The 20,788-nt window shown below is 42.9% G+C and overlaps 1 protein-coding gene across 4 annotated transcripts in view; it reads right to left on the bottom strand.

Moving 5' to 3' along the window:
- The window catches only part of IQCH (IQ motif containing H), an 82,507-nt gene extending 61,744 nt beyond the window's left edge, over positions 1–20,763 (bottom strand). Inside the window, exons 1-9 of one of the 4 annotated variants that reach the window (XM_082198368.1) lie at positions 20,546–20,763; positions 15,704–15,820; positions 15,250–15,347; positions 14,673–14,781; positions 11,290–11,409; positions 5,709–5,823; positions 4,525–4,653; positions 3,010–3,230; positions 1,314–1,865 (exon numbers count right to left, since the gene is read on the bottom strand). In XM_082198368.1, the coding sequence (XP_082054494.1) occupies positions 1,314–1,865; positions 3,010–3,230; positions 4,525–4,653; positions 5,709–5,823; positions 11,290–11,409; positions 14,673–14,781; positions 15,250–15,347; positions 15,704–15,820; positions 20,546–20,596 (1,512 nt within the window). In that variant the 5' untranslated portion in view covers positions 20,597–20,763. The remainder of the gene's footprint in view (positions 1–1,313; positions 1,866–3,009; positions 3,231–4,524; positions 4,654–5,708; positions 5,824–11,289; positions 11,410–14,672; positions 14,782–15,249; positions 15,348–15,703; positions 15,821–20,545) is intronic. The other 3 variants (XM_082198369.1, XM_082198367.1, XM_082198366.1) reach the window with 3 other exon arrangements.
- Positions 20,764–20,788: the final 25 nt, after the last annotated feature.

Here is a 20,788-nt window from a genome sequence, read left to right as displayed (position 1 = left end):
AAGCCAGGCATAAATTATATTAATTGATTTAATCACATACTTAAAACATCTTCCCCAATTAATTTAATTAGATGGCTACATGAAGCTACTGGCAGGGGAAGATTAGAGGCTGATCACTTAATTAACAGAATATGAATGAAAAAAAAGAAAGCAAACATAAATGAAATGGTGAGCACTAATTAAAAGCCTGTCTGCAAACTTAAGTACTTTCTGACAAAGTAGGGACTGCTACAGAAGCAAGTGAGAATTCTCTCCGCCCTCCACACCCCCCCCAATCAAGTGCACAGCACAGGTGTAAGGGGAGAGGAAAGGTCAGGCAGAGAGAAAACATAAGATGAAGGGAAAAAAGAGTGGAACTAGACTGGAAGACAGATGTGTGCTTTGCTACCCAAAATGGCAGCACTTAATCAAGTACACCCTACACTCCCCTGTACCATTTCTAAATGGAAACACAGGGTGGTATTCAACAAAATGCTTTTGCTACTTTTGGCCATGCAAGGGAATTTCCTGTCCAATTCCCCTCCCTAAGTGGCCTCCCAGTCTGCCCTAGAGGGACCCCAACTCTCCAGACTTGGGGAGGGCCTGGAGGAGAGAGATAGGGCACTGCCCATGTTAGGCTCATTTCAAATTTATTAATATTTTTATTATTAAAGTTATTAGTCTCAGGAATAGGGTGGGTCCTGAAACACACATATTAGGTGTCAATGACCAGGGTAAAGGGGTGTGATTCAGCATATGATGAAAGCCTGGATGTTGAAAAGTTTTTCAGATTGTGCAAGTTAAGAGAGATGATTGAGTATTTTACTGTATTTTTATATGCATCTCTTCATTTTTAGCTGCTTATTATTGTACTCTTGTACCCCACTTAAATATTTTTATGTTAAGAAGAATATGAACAGTATACATAAATACATAGAATTATGGGGAGGGGAAACGTAATAGGGTTGCCATTTTCAGCCAAAATATTCATTGTGACGTCTAATTTCAGCCTCTGTCAATCCATTTAGAAAAACTAGATAGTTTTCTAACAAGAGTGACCCAAGTAGAAAAAGAGGAATTGCCCCCCTAGTATGTAGAGGGGAGGAAACAGGCAGCAGTTCTGGGTGGAAACCCCTCCCCCCCCGCTCCTTTTTGTGAGAAGAGGGGGTTGAGGAGAGAACTTATGCACAGAAGAATGAACATCTAATGAAGGATGAAATGTGCTTGGACATGTGTACAGTTAAATGAAAAAATAGTAGCATTTTAACGCAACCACTCAAGCAAGTGATGTTTAGAGAAGGAGCACTGCCAGAACAGCTGGCAGCCTTGCGCACCTTGGCTCTGATGTAGAAATTCTCCAGGTGTCTCTGTCGCGATTCCTTCAGGGTATTTCTGACACGCCCCCGGTGAACATGCACAAGCCAAGAGATGGCAATCACTCCCGAGGCCCACTGCTGCTGCCTGAAGGTGATGTAGGCTTTTCTGAATTTGTAACACCTCCATAATGCCTGTATCTTGGTAGCTGCTACTGCAGTGCCATTTTGGCCTTTGTATCTCTGGCCAGGTTTACTTAAGAGCTTTTTGACTGCCGAAATGTTCTTTATCACAGAGAGAATTTCCTCCCTAGTTGGCCTCTGGTTCAGCTCAAAATCTGGAATGATCTCCATCACTCTCTTCCCCTTGACGATGGCGGAGGGAACAGCATAGTCCTTCAAAAAGTTAGAGACGTGTTCCAAGAAGGAAAGGACACTTCCCCAGAATAAGCAGCAGTGATTTTTAAACCCTTGGAGATCAAGAGCCGTGTAGTCTATGGCTCCCTTGCGAACTGGTATCTCAAACTCTAAAGAGAGATTCTGGAAGGTCGGAGATGATGTTATTTCTGCGGTCTATGGAAAGAGTGAAAGACGTAAAGGGAGTAAGACAAGCAGTGGAGACGTGCTGTCCCATTAAATACCTACAATGAGATCCTAAGGATCCAAATCCTGGAATATTGTGACTACCAATTCAACATGCATCTAGCCTAGCTACAATATCACAAGCTCTGGTAGCACAAGCTCTGCAGTTTTATTTAGGGTACCACAATGTGCTCTTTGTGGGGCTTCCCTTGAAGATGGTCCAGAAGCTGCAGCTGTGTGCAATGTGAGATAATGTGTTACTGATCCTTCAAGCTCTGCATTGGCTTCTGCTGTGAAATTTCCTCCCACTGGAGATGCAGATGCCCTTTACCGTATCTGTTTTTAGACCTCACTAGATGTATTTATTCCTATGGAAATGGGTGATTTAAGGGCTTATTACTTTTGGTGTTATTGCTTTTTATGCAATACCGTCACGCTGAATTTTGTGTACCACCCTAGAAACCTTTGGGTCGAAGGGCGGATTATAAATACTGCTAACAACAACAATACTAATAACACTGTTAATCCAAAGACGGTCTTGATCAATCACAAAAGAGAAATAAAATACCTTATGGGTCAACTGAAGAAGAGTAATGTTTATCTAAATGTGCACTGAGAAAGCTATTGGGGAAGAGGCCAGGGGCTAACATGACCAACCATGACGTAATAGCTATTTTTTCTTTGTTTGTGTGTCAGGAGGACTCTCATGGGGTCGGCACAGCTAGAACTAGGAACACACAGCTCTCTGTTAAGCTGTTCCATGATCTAGCAAATGTGCAGCTTGGAAGACCTTCCTAGCAGTGAAGTACCTTCAGACTCTGGACTGGCTGCTAAGTCCTCCTTGACAGGAACAGCTATAAAAAGGATTCCTCCTAGGTGTAAGATCTTGCCTGAGCAACAAGGTCTTCCTGACACTTGTGTGTCTCTCTACGTATATTGTGGATCAGAACTCCCATCAGCGCGCTGGCTGGACTTGAAGGGTGTTGGGAGTCCAACAACCTCTGGAGGGCACCAGGTTGTAGAAGGCCATATTAAAATCACTTGGCGGTTTTATACATAACTGGGGTTATGTAGCTGGGTGCTATGAATCAAACGGATACCCAACATTTACAGGATGGAAATCATTCTGTCGTACCTTCAGCACCATGGAAGAAGACTTGGACAATGCCCGCTTCTGAATTTCCTGAATTAGGGGCAACTTTGATTTCTTGGGTGAAATAACAGAGATGCAGGATGGGGGTGGAGCAATGTTGCCCTTGCTTCCTCCTCTTCCCTTGCCTGAGGTGGAGGTGGGCCCAGACTTTGGATAAGGAGGAGGAGCCAGGACTTCCCCTTTCTTGCACTCCACACCTCCATCTACAGAAGGGATAAATGTTTTGAAGAGCTTTTATTAAACGTAAATGTTAGATCACTAAACCTCAGGTATCAAATCTAAATAAATAAATAAATAACCTTGATGAATGATGAAATACACAGGGAATTAAAACTAGATCTGCTTTGTTATTCCCAACATTTCCAGCGAAAGCTACAACTATAAGCATCCACTCTATTAAACTACAGATTACAATTTGGACTCTTCCAGGCTGTAGCTATTTTCTGGGGAGATTCAGTCACATACAGACAAATTCAAGTTGATTTGCACACACGGTGAGACATTCAAATTAGACTTCTTATGAAGATGAAAGTGCAAGAAACAACCTCCCTGCAAACAAACAGGTCAGCTGGAGGCAACCACAGACACAAAAAGCATGGCACTGGAAATGCATTTTCAGGTACAGTGCGGACAGAGGCAGAACGGACCTTTCATGGGTCCAGACTCCTATTCTTAGCAGAACAGGAGCTGCTGTTACATTTTAATTTGCCAAAGAGTACCATGTGATGCAAGGAGGCTGGGCTTTGGCAGAGTGGGATGGCTGGTAGCCTGACTGCTGAAAAGGCAGGGTGGCAATGGTAAAACCATTGGTCAGCTCAAGCAAGCTTGACAAACTGAAGTCTATTTATCTAGAGCATTTGTACACTGCTCATCACCCAAAAGTGGCTTACATGAAATCAAAACAAGACATTCCCTACCCACAAACTTCTGTTCAAACAAACAAACAAACAAACAAACAAACAAACAAACGATAATACAACAGATAAGGGGAAAGGGACAAGGAGGAAAGAAGAAAATAAAACTCAAAACTCAGGCACAAATTTCTAGACAGTTGTTCCTATATTGACCAACTACTAAAGTTCAGAGGCAGGAGGTGCCTGATGGAGCTGGGCCTCTAGCAAAGCAGACAGAATGAGCCCTGCTTCCCATCTCTCCCTCTGAGGCAGCCTGATGAAACGTTTGCCCTCAGATGACAGTTGAGGCGAGAGGAGGCCTGATGGAGCTGGCCTGTCAAAGAAGAGCTGAGGGGGTCAGCTCTGCTACTCAGCTCTCCCAGTGCTGGAATGGCAGCCCTCAGATGAGAATAGGGGAGGAACTGTTTTGGCAAGTTACCAGAAAGGAAGGAAGAAAAATCACCCTCAGACTCTACTGGGTTTGTCTGCTGCTGTGACCACTAGTCCTTAGAAACACCAATGCCATTGCCAAAATACGGAACACTGACCAGACAATGGAGAAAGTTTCTCCTTTACAGTATCAGCAGCATCTTTTTGTGCCTACCTGCAGCTGGTTTCTTGTGCTTTTCATGAGATTCATGAAGAGGAGCAGCCTGAGGAAGAATGGGAGGCTTCGCTAGAGTAATCCTAGCTGCACGTGGAATCAGGCCTCTTTCAATAAGATTCAGGATCCCTAGATAAAAACCAGGGAGACTCAACAAGTTCTTTCAGAAGCAGCTTGGTCTGGGAAGTGTAAACCCTCAGTCCTAAAGCCAACCCACCAATATCATAGAACTGTAGAGTTTGAAGGGACCCCGAGGGCCATCTAGTCCAATCCCCTGTTAATGCAGGAATCTCAAGCCGTGGTTCCCCATCCAATCTGAAACCATACTGGACCCTGCTTAGCTTTGCAAAATATACCAGCAGTTTTACTGCTGCACCAAGCTACCAAGCAACATTTTTAAGACTAACATTTGCCTTTGGTAAAGGTGAAAAGGAGAGAGAGATGGAAGAATGCTAGGAGGAAGGAAGCAATTCCCTCTTGCTTCCATCTCTCTCAACCTTCTGAGACAGGAAGTGGTTCAAAAAGGAAATCAAGGTGGAACAGGAAGAAGAATGTATAAATCAGAGTATTCTTTTTCCTTTTCACTATCTCCTCCAGTTGGAATATGACTGAGGTGGGAGGGGAGCAGTGGTGGTGGCTGGTGCCCCCTGGGCAGAAGGTGAGGAGCAGCCCAACAGCAGGTAGCTCCTGAACCAATGATGGACAGAGTCAACTGTTCTAGTTTGCCTCCCATCCCTGCTTAGTTTTTCACTAAGAAGGATGCTGACAGCCAGGGACAACCCCAGGACTGGTTGTAAATAAGAACATAGGCAGTTTGGGGCTGGCTGAAGGTAAACTGAGGCTGGTGGGGCAGCACCGCATTTGCCCTCACAGACTAGCCTCCACTGGAAGGGGGAGGGAGGCAGAGATGCCCATGACAGAAGGATGGAATCTTCACTTGTGATTTGTCCTTACACTCTTTCCGCTTTCACACACCATGCAAAGAAGAGGTGAGAGAAGGGGGAAACAGTGAGTGAACTTCCTGCCAGGTGTTGCCCATTCATCCCTATTTAAAACACCCCACCAGTCAAACTGGCTGCCAACCAGTGGTTCAGGTGAAGTTATATATGCCCAGCATAACATACATGCCAGGACAAGTATAGCAAAATAAATCCCAGAGGATTGGGCACACAGCTGTGACTGACCTTTCTCTGCATCTATTTTAGAAACTGGAAAGGAAACCTTCTTCAAATGGAAGGAAGGTGGAGCTACTGAGAGGCTGGGGACCGTAACACCTTTTGCTATCTTCTGAGTTGGTGCCTAAGGAGAGACGAGAGGAAACCTATTCCTTCATCAGCTGCAAACTTTTTTGATATTAAGGAATTCTTCACGCACGCGTGGCTAAATAATAAATACCATTTCCGCTATGAATAGTTTCATTAAGGTTTAATAACAAAAAACAGTATGAGCTCAGATTTTACTGCTTAGGAACATGCCACACGATTGTCGACTGTCAGCGGTTGAAGCAATTTAAAGGAGAGTTAATTAAAATCTAATCAATGTCTTGTGATGTCCGCTATGCTATAAATAATAAAATAAATTTATGAAAACAAAAACACCAATGGCCTTTTACAAACAATTAGCTAGGTTTCAGCAATGACACTATGTAAACCAAGGGAGGCTAACCTGTGGCCCTCCAGACATTTTTGGACTACAATTTCCATAAGTCCCAGCCAACATGGTCAATGTGCCAGGGATGATGGGAACTGTAGTCCAGCATCATATGGAGGTGGCCACAGGTTAACCACCTCTGCTGAAAATGTAAAACTGGTTATTCTGAAACAGCCACCATATTAAGGCCATTTAAAATTGTTCCCTGTGGCAGTCCATAAAGTGGTTTAGGCAAATCTCATCCTTCTACCACAAACTTTCCCTTTTGGGATATTTCTGGTGGCCTGGTGAAACTCACTCAATTCCCTGATATATGGCATACAGTGGGCCTGCAACTCTTGCATAATCTACTTAAACACTCATGATTCAAGGTGAATAGCCAAAAATTAATTAAACAAATGGGAAACCCACCACAGAAATAGCTATTAAAGCCCTCTGCCTGGTTACTGGTCTCTGGGAGGATCACTCAAGGGCCCTGGAACACTCCTAGAAGCCCACACTGGACAGGTAGGGATGGTTGCATGGGATTGATGGTTCTGGGCATTCCTGGCTTTATGTGATTTTGCCTTTGCATGTGGACCCCAGGACAGAACCCTCACATAAGTGATGGGCCCAGTGTACATGAATGGCTCTTCATCATATCTAACATGTGCAACATGGAGCAGTTTTAAGTCTGGTGCTTATTCACTACTTTATGTCAAATAAGTGAGCGGCAAAATCTGAGCTTGGGCTGTCAATTTACACCTCTGTTTCAGCACAAAACAGGAGGTGGGGAATACAGAGGCGTTGGACTTGACCATCAAAGGCTGTTCAATTATCTTCACAACTGAAGATATCTTTCATCAGAAGTGAAGCAAAGGCCACAGCAAAGAGCTGTCAGGAGAAAAGAGATGGAGAATGAATGACACACCACAAGGAAAGCAGGAGGGGACAGAAAGTCCTTTGTCCATCCTCCACACCTCCATGCTTGAAGCATCAATTAGTTAGTTAGGAAACAGCTCCTTACTCACCTAGAAGAGAATGGGTGGGCTACAGACAGATTGTGCCTATTTGTCATACATGACAGTGTTCTTAGGAAGAGAATTAGGGGCAAAGTTGGGATGCCAAAAGGATTCAGTTCATTCCAGATTTCCAATAGTGGGGAAAGGCACCCATTGCCCACTGCAACACACTCTCAGCTGGTGGTGTGAAAGTTACCTAGGAAGCTGCCTAAACTCAAAGACTATGGAATGCTGCCATAGGTAAAAACAAAAAGAAGACTTTTGTCCCCCCCCCCTAACCTTTACACTACTGTCAAGTGTAAGTTCCTTCAATTGCAGTGCCATGTCTGGCATTGATTCCAACACTAAGGCTGCAGTCCTAACCATGTCTTAATGACTTCAATGGAGCTTACTACCAAGTAAGTGGGGTTAGAATTGCAGCCTAAGCCATCAACTGATTGTAAGCCTGAACACACCATTTGAGAGCAACATACCGTATTTTTTGTAACACTTGCCACCAAGGGAATGCCTCCCCCCTTCTTCCCCAACAGAGGCATTCACATAAGCAACCTTTCTTTGGACCAGGTTTGGTCTGTGGTAATCTCAGGAGATGGAAGGAATCAGATTAGAATCTACCAACATTGTCACCAGATCTTTCTTGAAAAATCCCCACAGATGACTCATTACAACACAATGAATCTGACATATCTAATTTCACAGAAACATTCTGGCGAAGAGAAACATTACATCAGAACACAATTTTCAAAGGTTAGAAGAGAGATCTTAATTCGGGCTGCCGGCAAACATTTGCTCTGCATAATATGCCTGGAACGTGCTGCAGAAGTATTTTCTCCTGATCTCAAGCAATTCTGTGTATAATTAACTTGAGGCCTGAGACAAAACAATTCTATTAGTCTTTTTGAAGTGCATTTCTCTTGTGGATAAGAACTCCCACTCAATATGGTTATTTTTCTCTGCTTCAATTTAAACCGAACACCCCCCCCCCCAAAAAAAAAAAGATTTTCTGTTTAGCTCATTGTATTTCTTTTGTTATTAACAAAGCAGTGCAGAGGCAAAAGAAGCTTTTGAGGGAGAAACACATTTCAGAAAAGGGGAATGGACACTGGAGGTTACCATCACTTTGTCCACCTTATACTTGCACAGCTGAGTAGCTGACAGACAAGTTTTCTCTTAGCATCAGATCAGTGTTGATGACGGATCACAAGCAGATTTGGCTTCAGCTGCTGCTCTTTAGTGACACTGACAAATTAGTTGGATAATTATTTCATATTATCAGTGGCCCATGGAATTGATTCCGCAAAATTATGGACACATGGAAAATATATAGTCCGTGCAAAAAAACCCCAAATACTTTCCATCTGTGATGAAACTCTTAAGTTTGAGTATTTGATAGTCTTCCAAAGGAAGAAAAAACCCCCTCCTGATTTTGTCACTCTCTATTAAAATGCTTTTTGATTGTGGAAAAAGGAGGTACTAGATATAAAGATAATGTAAACTACAGATGTTTTTACACATATAATAAAGCCTTAAATCAAGAGCACTGCACCATTATCTATTCTTAAAGATTTCCATGAGTTGAATATGGCCCCTCTCTCTAGGTAGTTAGAAGCACTTAACATATATGTCAGTTCCAACAGTTCTGTAAGGTAGGCCAATATTAGTGGGGTGGGGTTACGACATATTCAGGCCACTCAATGAATTCATAGCTAACATGACATTTGAAATAGATATTTCATAGATCATGCCTTTAACTACTAAGTTAAGTCTGCAGCTTCCTTACCATCTCACTAAGTCAATGCCTTTCAGTTCTTTGTGTGCATGTGTGCACTGGTGGGGTGCAGGAGTCTGCCTTTAAACTGTTAGGAAAGACTTTTTTTACTGAAAACCTACCAAAAGTGCCCCCCTCCCCAAATCTATCCGTCTCAAAACTCTGCCGTACCAGGTGTTTGTGCAAAAATAGCTACACAACTCCAGTCTGTGCCACATGTGCTTTTCAAAAAACGAAACAGAAGCAGCACAGAAGGAAGTGAGCGAGATAATTGCTGGCTCGAAGTGCCACACATTTTACTTGTGGGCAGAGGGCCAGCTTACACCAGGCAGAATTGGCCAGCACTGCTTATTGGAATTCTGGGCTGGGCCTTCATTCTGGTCCGGCGACAGCTGTAAGCCAGCAGCCCATAGCATCTCAATCAGGCGCCGAGCTCCGTCAAAGAATGCTGATACGGACGGAAGCCGCTTCAGCTGCACTCCGCCTTGCAGAATGACAGTCAATCTTGGATTCCAGATGACAAGAACTGGATAAAAAATGTAAAACAAATGGTGACCTTTCCAAAGATTAATTTGTTTACCAACAAAGAGCTCTCCGTTTGTCATCCAGGATAGGGGTGACCTTCACATTCCCATTTCTAGGTTGAGAGGAGGCTGAATGTAGTCATCTGTTCACTTAACTCTGTCTCACCAATTATTCCCTCTCTTATTTTTGGTGAAAGGGACAGTTTATTAATTCACTGTGGTCTCCTGTTATGTTATTATAAATGCAGTCAACGTATTCCAGATTACTGCAGTGGAACATCAATTTGTTTAAGTCTAATTCTGCTACTGATGCCAAAATTATGGTTTTCTTTGTAATTGCAGTCATATGCAAGTATTTAAAGTGTGTGTGTGTGTGTACAGTATATTCTTTTCTTCAGATCTTACACTGCTTCTATCCACTCTCCTGTTCATTTGAAATGAAAGAAATTGCTTTATTGCCATCATTTTAAAAATGTATGCAAGCATCCCGTAGGAGATTAATTCAAATACATGCGTACATAGCACAAAACACACACACAGAGTAAAAGCGGGAAGAGGAAAAGGAGCAATTGGAGTAACTTAGTTGAACGGGCAGCAGAAGACAGCAACTCGTAAAAACTCGAGATCGCCACAGCATTAAATTCTTCCTTATGAATAAATGAAGAGGTTCCAAGTTTACATTATTTATTTATTTATTTATTTGGATATTGGGACCAAAATGCCAGTATAAGTCTATGGCTGTGCAGCAATCTTTATGAAAATGAGAACGATAGAATGCTCCTTCTAGGTCACAGCAATTATTTAGAACTATCACTGTGGCAATTTCAACGGCCATTTTCCTTGGTGTATGTTCTATGACCGAGGTGAGCAGCTCATTAGGCCATGTCAGAAATCACCGGCGAGAGGAATGTTAGAGGGATGCAGCTCATTTGCATCTCTAAGATGCAGACAATTAACATAATTTGCATCCCATTTTAATTAACATTGCTAATCTGCATATTTTAGCCACATGTAATTAACATAATTTCATGTGTTCACAAACAATACTAATCTATACATTTTAATTGCTTGCAATTAACATAATTTGCATGTAATTTTAATTAACAGTGCTAATTCGTATATTTCCATTGCTGTAATTAAAATAATTTCATATTTTCACAAGTGCTGTCTTCTTGTATATCACAGTTACATATAATTGATATATAATTTGCAGATAATTTTTCATTAATACTAGTAAGTTATACATCCAAGTGGTTTGTACTTAACATAATTGACCTATCATTTTTTTAAACAAAATGTTGATTTTCAAGGACCAGGATTTATTGTAAATGTGCATTATCTGAAACAACTTCCAAGATCCAAGTTGCTATCTTTTGTAAACTTATGGCCAAAAATGGTTAAGCACAGAAAACATGGAGAATATAATTGAAACAGACTCAGGGCTAGTTTGTATATGCAAACTAATCATCAGATGACTACATCAAGTGATGGGTTGAACATATGAAGGGGCCATCACACATTAAACACGTTAAACACAACTTTCATTCTACCTCCCATTGCCTCAGGCACAAAACTTTTTAATGGAAAGAGTTTACTCATCAAAGAAGGTGTTGTCATCAAATGTAAAGAAATCAATGCAATGTCATTTGAAGCCCCATCTTCTTCTGAGGCTGATCTTCTGAACTAGGACTGCATCTCCTAACCACCCACCCCCAAAAAGCTGCTGCAATACTGCCTGCCTGGATTGTTTGGGGGAATAATTTACAAGAGTTACAATAATATTGAAACAAATAAGCCATTGAACCACATCCTTGTTACTTACAGGGGCTGTTTGTCTCTGATTCATTATTGGCAAGTCAACTCCATAGTTCTCATTTACAAAATTTCGATGGCAAGCATTGTGTGGATTGTACATAATCTTCACCATCATTGAAAGTTTTTGCTGCAAGAGAAAAAGCTGTAAATAGATGATAAATGGAACAAACAAAAACAAAGGTTCTAGAGAACTCATCTGCTGATAATTTGCACACATACTTTGAAAGCATGTGTGGAGTTGCTAAGCAGGTATGTGCACTGGGTTTTCTTGGGCAATTGGCTTAGTGCACTGATGTACAACCCCAAGGCAGAATGCAAACAAAATGGCTAACTAGAAAAAGCAGACATATACAGCCCAAGCTCACATCCTGCGTGGATGAGGGAGGTCAGAGACCAGAATGCAGCACTAAAGTAAGAAACATAAGATTGTATAACCCCTGCTTTTGCCCTTCTGTCACCAAACCGGGGAACTAAACTCTTAGCTACTACCCTCTTTGTGGCCCAAAACTCTGCAGCAAAGGTGATCCTAATCTCAGAGGCTCTTTCTGGCAGCTTTGGCCTCACTTAAGTCAAAGAGCTCTGGACCCTGGGGCTGGCAGCCATACATTTCTTGCAGGACCTAGAGCTTCTTTGGCTGACTAGACTCAAAAGGGTATTCCATCACCTCTGCCTGAGCCTGACACCACAGAATACTTGAGCAGCTCTGTGGCAACCACCCTGCAGAACCCTAAGAACATAAGAAGCCCCATCTAGGCCACCACCCTGTTCTCATAATGGCCAACCTGTAAGTAGAACCTGAGGGCAAGAGCACTCTCCCTACTTGTGATTCCCAGCAACTGGTATTCAGATGCTTACTGATAAGCAGCGGTTGCTAGCCTTATCCTCCATGAATTAATCTAACCCTCTTCCAAAGCCATCTAACTTTGAGGGTAAATTCAATCCTGAGGGTAGCTGCTCCACCCAGCGGCACTCTTGGCTTGGCATACTTTGTAAGGAGACTGCAAGGATCCATGAAGGCATGAATCAAGGCTTCAGGATCTCATCTGCAGGGACTGGGTATGAATTACATTTTAAGTCCTTCAGCAAAAAACTATCCACATATTATTAACCTTGCCTTTTGTGGGCTAGAATCTTACTCCCCCCACTTCCAACCCTCCCCCTCCCCCCAATGTTGAGATTCTCTGGATGTTGAAAAAGCCAGAAAATCCACTGGGCTCCTCTGCTTAGTATCTTTTGCTCTAAGCGGATGTAGTTGATTCCTAGTCTGATCAGCAGGCTACATTTGTGGTCCTGCCAAACTTGCTGTAGATTTTTATTTAGTTATTTATTTTTAAATCAGGGATTACCGGCCCAGTGAACCAAAACAGCTTCCTCTGGTTCAGCTTCAGTTCACTGACTCCATGAAGGTAAAGAACATGCTTAGGAAGTAAATGGGAAATAAATAATAATTAAAGAAATGGGAATTCACAATCCTGAAGGGAGTGATAATACTGGTTTTAGCTGGATGGAATGTCTCCAGCTATTTTGCTTGCTTTAAAAAAAAAATCCAGCGGAAGAAAATCCTAGTGGAAAGGGGGGGGGGAACATATCTTTAATAAGCTCATCTTTGGCTTAATGAATATGATGCCTTCTGTTTTATGGATATAAAAATAGAAGCCACAGAAGTTAACACACAGGGTAGAATTATCCCTGTGTGCAGGCACTTGCATTTCACACAGAGCCTGTCTTTTAATTGTGCTGAAAGGAGAGGCAACAACACATTTGGACCTGTATCAAGAGCAGTAATACCTCCCTGTAGTTTTCCCGTAAACATGGCACTGAAAATGAACACAGGCTTATTCCCCAGCTGATGAATGGGGAACAAGCATGGCTGCTTAGAGCTCTGATTTTCTCTGCTTTTGCTCAAGCAAGTTCAGCAATCTATCAAGGCTGAAGATCTGGCACCAAAAATGATTCAAAATTTCTGCCATAACAAAGCCCAGGCCCTCAACATAATTATGCAGTTCTGCCAAAATGAGTCTCATTTTAATGATTTACTTGAACTTCCATGTTTGGGGCTTTCACAAAATCCAGAAAACATAGCAAGTCAACAATGTAAATGTCTAACCTGCCCTATAGTAAAGGTAAAGGTACCCCTGACTGTTAGGGAAGGTCTCCAGGGTTGCGCGCTCATCTCACTCTTTAGGCCAAGGGAGCCAGTGTTTTTCCGCAGACAGCTTCCGGGTCATGTGGCCAGCATGACTAAGCCTCTTCTGGCGAACCAGAGCAGTGCACGGAAACGCCGTTTACCTTCCCACCAGAGCAGTACCTATTTATCTACTTGCACTTGATGTGCTTTTGAACTGCTAGGTGGGCAGGAGCTGGGCCAAGCAACAGGAGCTTACCCCGTCAAAGGGATCCAAACTGCCGACCCTCTGATCAGCAGGCCCTAGGCTCTGTGGTTTAGACCACAGCGCCACCCATGTCCCTATACCCAGAAGCTTAAGGCAGGTAACAGGCAGCAATCTCTTAGCTGTATTTCACAACTGTTTCATGATAAAGAGTCATTCTGCCAGTGTACCAGCAATTGAGAACAGCTGGCAAAGCTGAACTACATTTATTTTCTGAAGTTAAATTAGGGCTGGTTTTTTTGTCGGCAGATGCCATAACGACATGATATGGAAGGGCAGTGGGGCTTCAGCCCCACAAGGTAAACCCTGGGTAGGCCATAGCATGCCCCTCTCCAAATTAAGATCAACCATGCATAGTGATGTAGAGAGAGATTGGAGGTTGGTATTAGAAGCAAAAAATATTTAATGCAGGAGCAGCCCCTTTCTCACTTAGCCTACTGTCATTGTGGGTTTGGCCAACCTGCTTCTGATTTTCTGTCCATAGATCCTCTCTATATTTTTTGCTTCTGCTGCTCATCACAGAATTTCATTTCCTTATGATATAGTTCACTTAGAGCATCCACACCTTACATTTAAAGAACATTTAATGCACCTTTTAAATACGTGACTTTCCCCAAATAATTCTGTGGATTATAGTTTACACTTCACAGAGGTGCAATTTTGAGCACCCTTAACAAAACTAGGATTCTTTTTGGGAAGTCATTTGCTTTAAAAGTATGGTGCAGTTGTGACCTTGAACTGGATTACGTCTGCTGCACCACTCCCCCCCCCCCCCAATTTGGCTCGTGTGTGGCTTCACACGCTATAGCTACATCCATTGTCCTTGCAGACAAGGACACACTCCGATACCCACTTTCTGCTTTGCAAAGCAAAGCATTAGGCCTGCCCTTTAGGACTTGAGAGGTTCTTTGAGAGAGCACTAGGGAAAAGAGACTCAGTTGGGAGTATAAGACGGTTACAAAATCACTGGAAGGATTACAAGCCATGAGTTCCTTCAGACCTTTGGTGCAGAAGACCTATGTGGTGATAACCTGCCGCAGGGCTGAGTGGTAATTGCAGACATCTCTGGGCAAATTATTTCTTTCTGTGATGTCTCCATGGGGAGCCCCCTGAGAGAAATAAATAGGGAAATGTTGCAAGATTTGGTTCAGTTCCAACTTTATTTCCCACACCTGCAATAGTTTAAACTGCTACAATTTATTTCTTACTTGTTAAATTCATATCCCACCCTTTCTCCTAGAGGAGCACAGGCATCAAGCAACAAACAATGAAACAATAAAAAAACCTGAAAACTTGGGTTAAGTATATGAACTTGAAACCACAACAGGAGGCATTATTAGTGTCCTTAACTCTGTAGACACAGAAATTTACAGAATCCTGAGAACAACTAGTCCAATTTCTGCTATAAGATGGAAGGCGTGTCTTCTGATACAGCTTTTTGTGTGTGGATTTTTGACTATTTGTAATATGCCATAAGAACTCTACAAACACCCAAATACTACAATTAGAATATAAACATCTATATTTAAAAATATACAGATAAAGTAACATACACAAATAAATTCCAGTACTCTTACCATTTGGACACCTGTCTTGAACGCAGATCCACATTAGAAGGTGACGAAATTGTTAGCACAGTTTGGTTTACAGCATTTAAATACCTTTCAGCGTGTTTCTGTTCAGGGATAGGGAGAAAGAAAATATAGGATATTGAGGTGATGGAAGAGCTACCTCAGCCAGCAGATCTGAGCAAATTTTGAGCTTTGAAAACAAAAATGAAAGACATCATCCCAGGCTCTGAATTTGTCTGAGTTTATGCTATGTCTAAGACAGCCGTATAATGCTGAGCACCCAAAACGTACTGTCACTGCTCTAAAATACAATACTTGGCACTTCAAACCATTTACTATTCAGAAACGGAATTTAGAAAGTGATGAGGTGTCACATTTTCACTTGAGGATAAAATACTGATTAACGCTTTCACTGGGAGACGTTTCCCCATTTTTGTTGGAAGATTCTCCATCCACTTACCTTTAATCTGTTCTCTGTACTTTCAATAGCAGCTTCAAGGTTCTGAGCATCCTGCAGTTCCCAACCATGGCTGATGTCTCGCAGCTGGTCCTTCAGCTGTTGAAGATCTTCTTGAACCTAGAAAATTAGTTGAAGCTTGCAGTAAATGCATGCATCATCAGGGTGTAAATATATTTCACAGAAACTGAAAGCAAAACAGATTTACTAAGCACTGCACACAAACACACACTTCAGGGAGCAACCTCTGCAATTTTATGGAACACAGAAGAGGAGAGGAGCAGGTTGAAAGGGGCAGGGAGGGGTGTAAAATATTGCAACCCAAAAAGCATGCATCAGAAAAAAAACTTGATAACTATCTATTTCTTCTATACAAGCTGCAATCCTAAAGACACTTATTATTTAAAATGTATAATCTGCCTTTCCTCCCTGAAGGGAACCCAGGGCAGCTCACAACAATAACATTATATAAAACAATGGAAACACCACCACAACATATCACAGACAGTACTTAAAATCAAAAGTGCAAAAGTTTCACTGCTGGGAAATGCAATCAGATTTTTCTTTATAAACCTGCATAGGGTTGCACTGCTTAACTGCAATCCTACATAATAATAATAATTTGTTTATAATAATAATGTTTAACAGGCTATTGTATTTTAATATTTTTGTTGGAAGCTGCCCAGAGTGGCTAGGAAACCCAGCCAGATGGGTGGAGTATATTATATTATTATTATTATTATTATTATTATTATTATTATTATTAATAAAAATAATATCCCACCCTTCTGGCTGGGTTTCCCCAGCCACTCTGGGCGGCTCCCAACAAAATATTAAAAGCACAATAAAACATCAAACATTAAAAACTTCCCTAAACAGGGCTGCCTTCAGATGTCTTCTAAAAGTCAGATACAGTCGTACCTTGTTTTGCGGCCAGGATCCATTCCAGAGCCCTGGCCGCTAGCTGAAAAGGATGCAGGGTAAAGTGCCGTGTCTGCACACACATGCGGAGCGGTTTGCACATTTGCGCATGTGACAAACCTGGAAGTAACCCATTCCGGTACTTCCGGGTTTCCCGCAGACGTTCGCTGGAATGGACGCTAGACAAGACAGACATTTGCGGAGGTATTACTGTAGTTGTTTATTTCCTTGACATCTGGTGGGAGGGCGTTCCATAGGGCGGGTGCCACTATTGAGAAGGCCCTCTGCCTGGTTCCCTGTAACTTGTGAGGGAACCACCAGAAGGCCCTCAGAGCTGGACCTCAGTGTTTTGGTATCTGAATGATGGGGGTGGAGATAAGTCCTATTGGACTTAATGAAACTGGCTTCTAGGTACATATACTTAGGATAGTGCTGTCAGATTTCTAACCCACGTCATCCAAAATGCTTGAGGCAACTTACAACATAGTACATCCATAACAGAAAGGGAAATAAATATGATGAAAATATCAATGAAATACACTGTCAACTTAAAATTACCTCCAGGAGCTTAACAGAAAACAATAAAGGTTTGCAGCACTTTAAGCCTGGACTTTGGCAACACTCTAAGAACACAGCAACCAAGTTATAACTCCATACATCATTATGAAATGAGCATCATATTATAACAACAAAGAGAGCATTCTTAGCAGACTGCCAAGATGGTAATGAGACACAGGATTGGAGGTATTTTTTTAAAAAAAATACACAAAGCCCAGTGCATGTGGGCCATGTTTTTCAGCTGGAGGACCACATTTCCTTGTGGGGAATCTTCCAAGAGCAGCATGCCAGTGGTGGGTGCAGCCAGAAGCAAAAGTGTGCAGGGCAACAAATGCACATTTTACCTTTGTGTCATAGGCTTCATTCCAGTCACACAAAGGTCACAGGTTTCTACGCCTACCCCTACCCCACACTAGCCTCCATCCAGTCAAGCTAGAGGCATTATCACAGCCCAATGATACATCCCAGCCAAACAAAAGCACTTGAGAGGAGTGTGAAGCAGGGTTGGGGAAACGGGTTACCTGGGGAGCGGATGTGGTCTGGTGAGAGTCCTGATGTCCAAAGGGAGAGACCACATTTGGCTCCCAGGCCCAAAGTCAGCCTATTAAACAGGAATGGACAGCACAAGCACCTCAGATTGTACCTGGCATTGAAGAGGAACTCAAACATCTGATGGAACATGCTTTCTGTAACCTTACTCATCAGAAAGCATGCATATTGCTGACAACGAACTCCAAAACTCTGGATAACCCCACTAAGCAATTTCATGTAGATATTAAATAGCATAGGGGAGAAAATTGAACCCTGAGGAACCCTCACTGGAGGCTCCACAGGGCTGAAGAGCACTCCCCAAGCATCCCCCTCTGGAAATGACCATCCAAGTAGGAACCACCACAAAGCAGTGCCACCCCCCTAAGTCAGACAGCTGTTCCAGAAGGATACCATGGTTGATTGTCTTGAAAGCCATTGAGAGGTCAATGAGAATTAACTGGGATACATTTCACTTGTCTCTCTCTCGACATAGGTCATACAGGGCAACCAAAGCAGTTTCTGTGCCAAAACCCCAATTGAAATGGATCTAGAATATCAGTTTCCTCCAAGAGCACCAGAATCTGGTCCACAATCACCTGATCAAGAACATTTCCCAAGAAGTAGAGGATTAGAAAAATTTCTTAGATTTTCTTAGTCCAGGGAGGGCTTCTTGAGGAGTGGTTTTACCATTGCCTCCTTCAAGCAGGCAAGGACCACCCTCTCTTTCATGGAGACATTAATCAACTCCTTGGCCCAGCCAGTTGTCCCCTCCCCGTTAGTTTTTATCAGTCAAGAGGAGCAAGGGTCAAGAACTCAAGTGGTTGCCCTGAGTGAACCAAGAACGCTGCCCACCTTATAACAAGTCAGAGTACTGCTCTTATCTAGTTCAGTATTATGTACAGTGGTACCTCGGGTTAAATACTTAATTCGTTCCGGAGGTCCGTTCTTAACCTGAAACTGTTCTTAACCTGAAGCACCACTTTAGCTAATGGGGCCTCCAGCTGCCGCCGCGCCACCAGAGCACGATTTCTGTTCTCATCCTGAAGCAAAGTTCTTAACCCAAGGTACGATTTCTGGGTTAGCGGAGTCTGTAACCTGAAGCATCTGTAACCTGAAGCGTATGTAACCCGAGGTACCACTGTACTCTATTGGTAGCAGCTCTCCAGGATTTCAGACAGGGGCTATTCCCAACCCCATCCAGTGATATTGGGGATTGAACCTAGGACCTTTTGCTTGAAAGGCAAATACTCTACCACTGAGCTATGGCCCTTCATCTTTTCCTAAACATTACTGTTCATTCAAGTGACTTTTCCAAGATCTAAGCTTTGCAAGATCAAAGCAAGGATCTTCACTGCATTAGTCATCAAATGTGCTACCTAATTCTAAGCATAGCTTACTGAGAAGCTAGGCCCAGAGTTCAATGTACTTTATTCACTGGTTAAGTGTGCATGACATTGCAGCCTCAGCTACTATGGAAAATCTCAGCTCCCTTGAAATTTTCAATAAACATTTCTAAATCCAATCTTTCTCTGCCAAAAAGCTACGCTTCAATGTGCAAAAGGAGAGGAAAAATAAACATTAACATTTGAAGAAAGCTGGGAGGCATCAAGGCAAGAGCTCACAGAAGTTAAGTAAAAGGTGCAATTTGAAAAACAGTTAGAAGGAGGCTCTGGAGCAACCAAAGCATAGAATGTGTTTTTATTTTATCTTTCCTATGCCCAAAACTCAGTATAGCCTACATTTCATCCTCACAACAATCTTTTCAGTTGGGTTAGGACAAGTATGTGCATGTGCGAGATGTTAGTCTTTACGATGCCACATGACTGTTTTTAGTGAGATAGTTTGGTTTAATTTTCACTACCATTTCAGACTGGTGAGGGCTGATTTGATTTTAATTCTTCAATACCAAAACAGAGCAAGTCCCCACACACAGAAATCTAGCATGTCAGAAGGCTTGGCTACAGTCCTCCTTTCTGATATGCTTTTTGTCTACATGGAGGGACTCCTTTTTGCATGGAGAGGCACAGGGACTGACCACTTCAGAGAGGTCCACAGTGGGCATAATGTGTGAAGGGAGATTTGCACTTGGGTTGGTGTGGCTATGTGCCCTATGGTGCAGGAAACAGTCCTCTATTTGTTAGGCTGACCAGTCAAAACCTGATTTAAAGAAATTCTAAGAAGGGAGTGGGGAGAGCTTTAAGTTGCCCATCAACAATCAGCAAACCTGGACAGCAGAGGAACCACACTAAGTCATCAGGCCACAATGGTGCCAAGATGTATTTCTGTTTAGGAAACAATAGAAGCGGTTTTATATTGAGGGAAACCACTGGGCCTGTCTACTTGCACTGAGAGGTGGCAGCTCTCCAAAGTTTCTTCCAGCCAGGAGGTATTCTCAACCCCAGCTGGAAATGCCATTGGGGATTGAATCTAGGACCTATGACATACAAAACAGATGTTTTACTACTGAATTACAGCTCTTCTCTAAACATGTCATGGAACAGTTTAAAATGCAAATGGAAGCTTCCAGTGTGCTTATTTTTAAATGTGCATCTACACATATAAATTGGCATGTGCCACTTTTAAGTAAACCTTGTGGACGCTGCTGCTGCTCCTCCATTTTTTTCCTTGGCACTTTGTAAATGGCCAGCCTAATCAGGGTCTTCAGGGCCTTAAGGCCAACCCTGCGTCCAATGGGAGCGACGCAAGGCTGGGTGGGCGCGGGAGGCCATAAGAGCAAAGGTTCATGGGAGTTTGGTCAAGTGGCCACAAGGCCAATAGAAACGAGGCTAGTGAGGCGGCCGTGAGGGACTTACGTGCAGTGTTATCTGGACCCACCTGTACTAAAATGCGCCCTATCTCCGCCCCCGGCCCGACCACCTCAGCCATGGCTCCTGGCTGAGGCTGCCTCCCCACAGCGGCGGGACTGCGGTGCACCACGTGACCGTAGCCTTAGCAACGGGACGCGCGGCCCGGGCGGGACCATTCCTGTCAACCTGAGGGGGTTTTGTGTGGAGATGCAGCAAGGAGAAAACATAAGCCCTAGAGTGAGGCGGAACCCAATGTTTCCCTCTCATTTCA

Source organism: Podarcis vaucheri (assembly GCF_965113315.1).
Source record: "Podarcis vaucheri genome assembly, chromosome: 14".
NCBI classification, from domain to species: Eukaryota; Metazoa; Chordata; class Lepidosauria; order Squamata; family Lacertidae; genus Podarcis; species Podarcis vaucheri.
The sequence above is the reverse complement of the archived record's forward strand: the minus strand, read 5'-3'. Positions and strand labels throughout refer to the sequence as shown.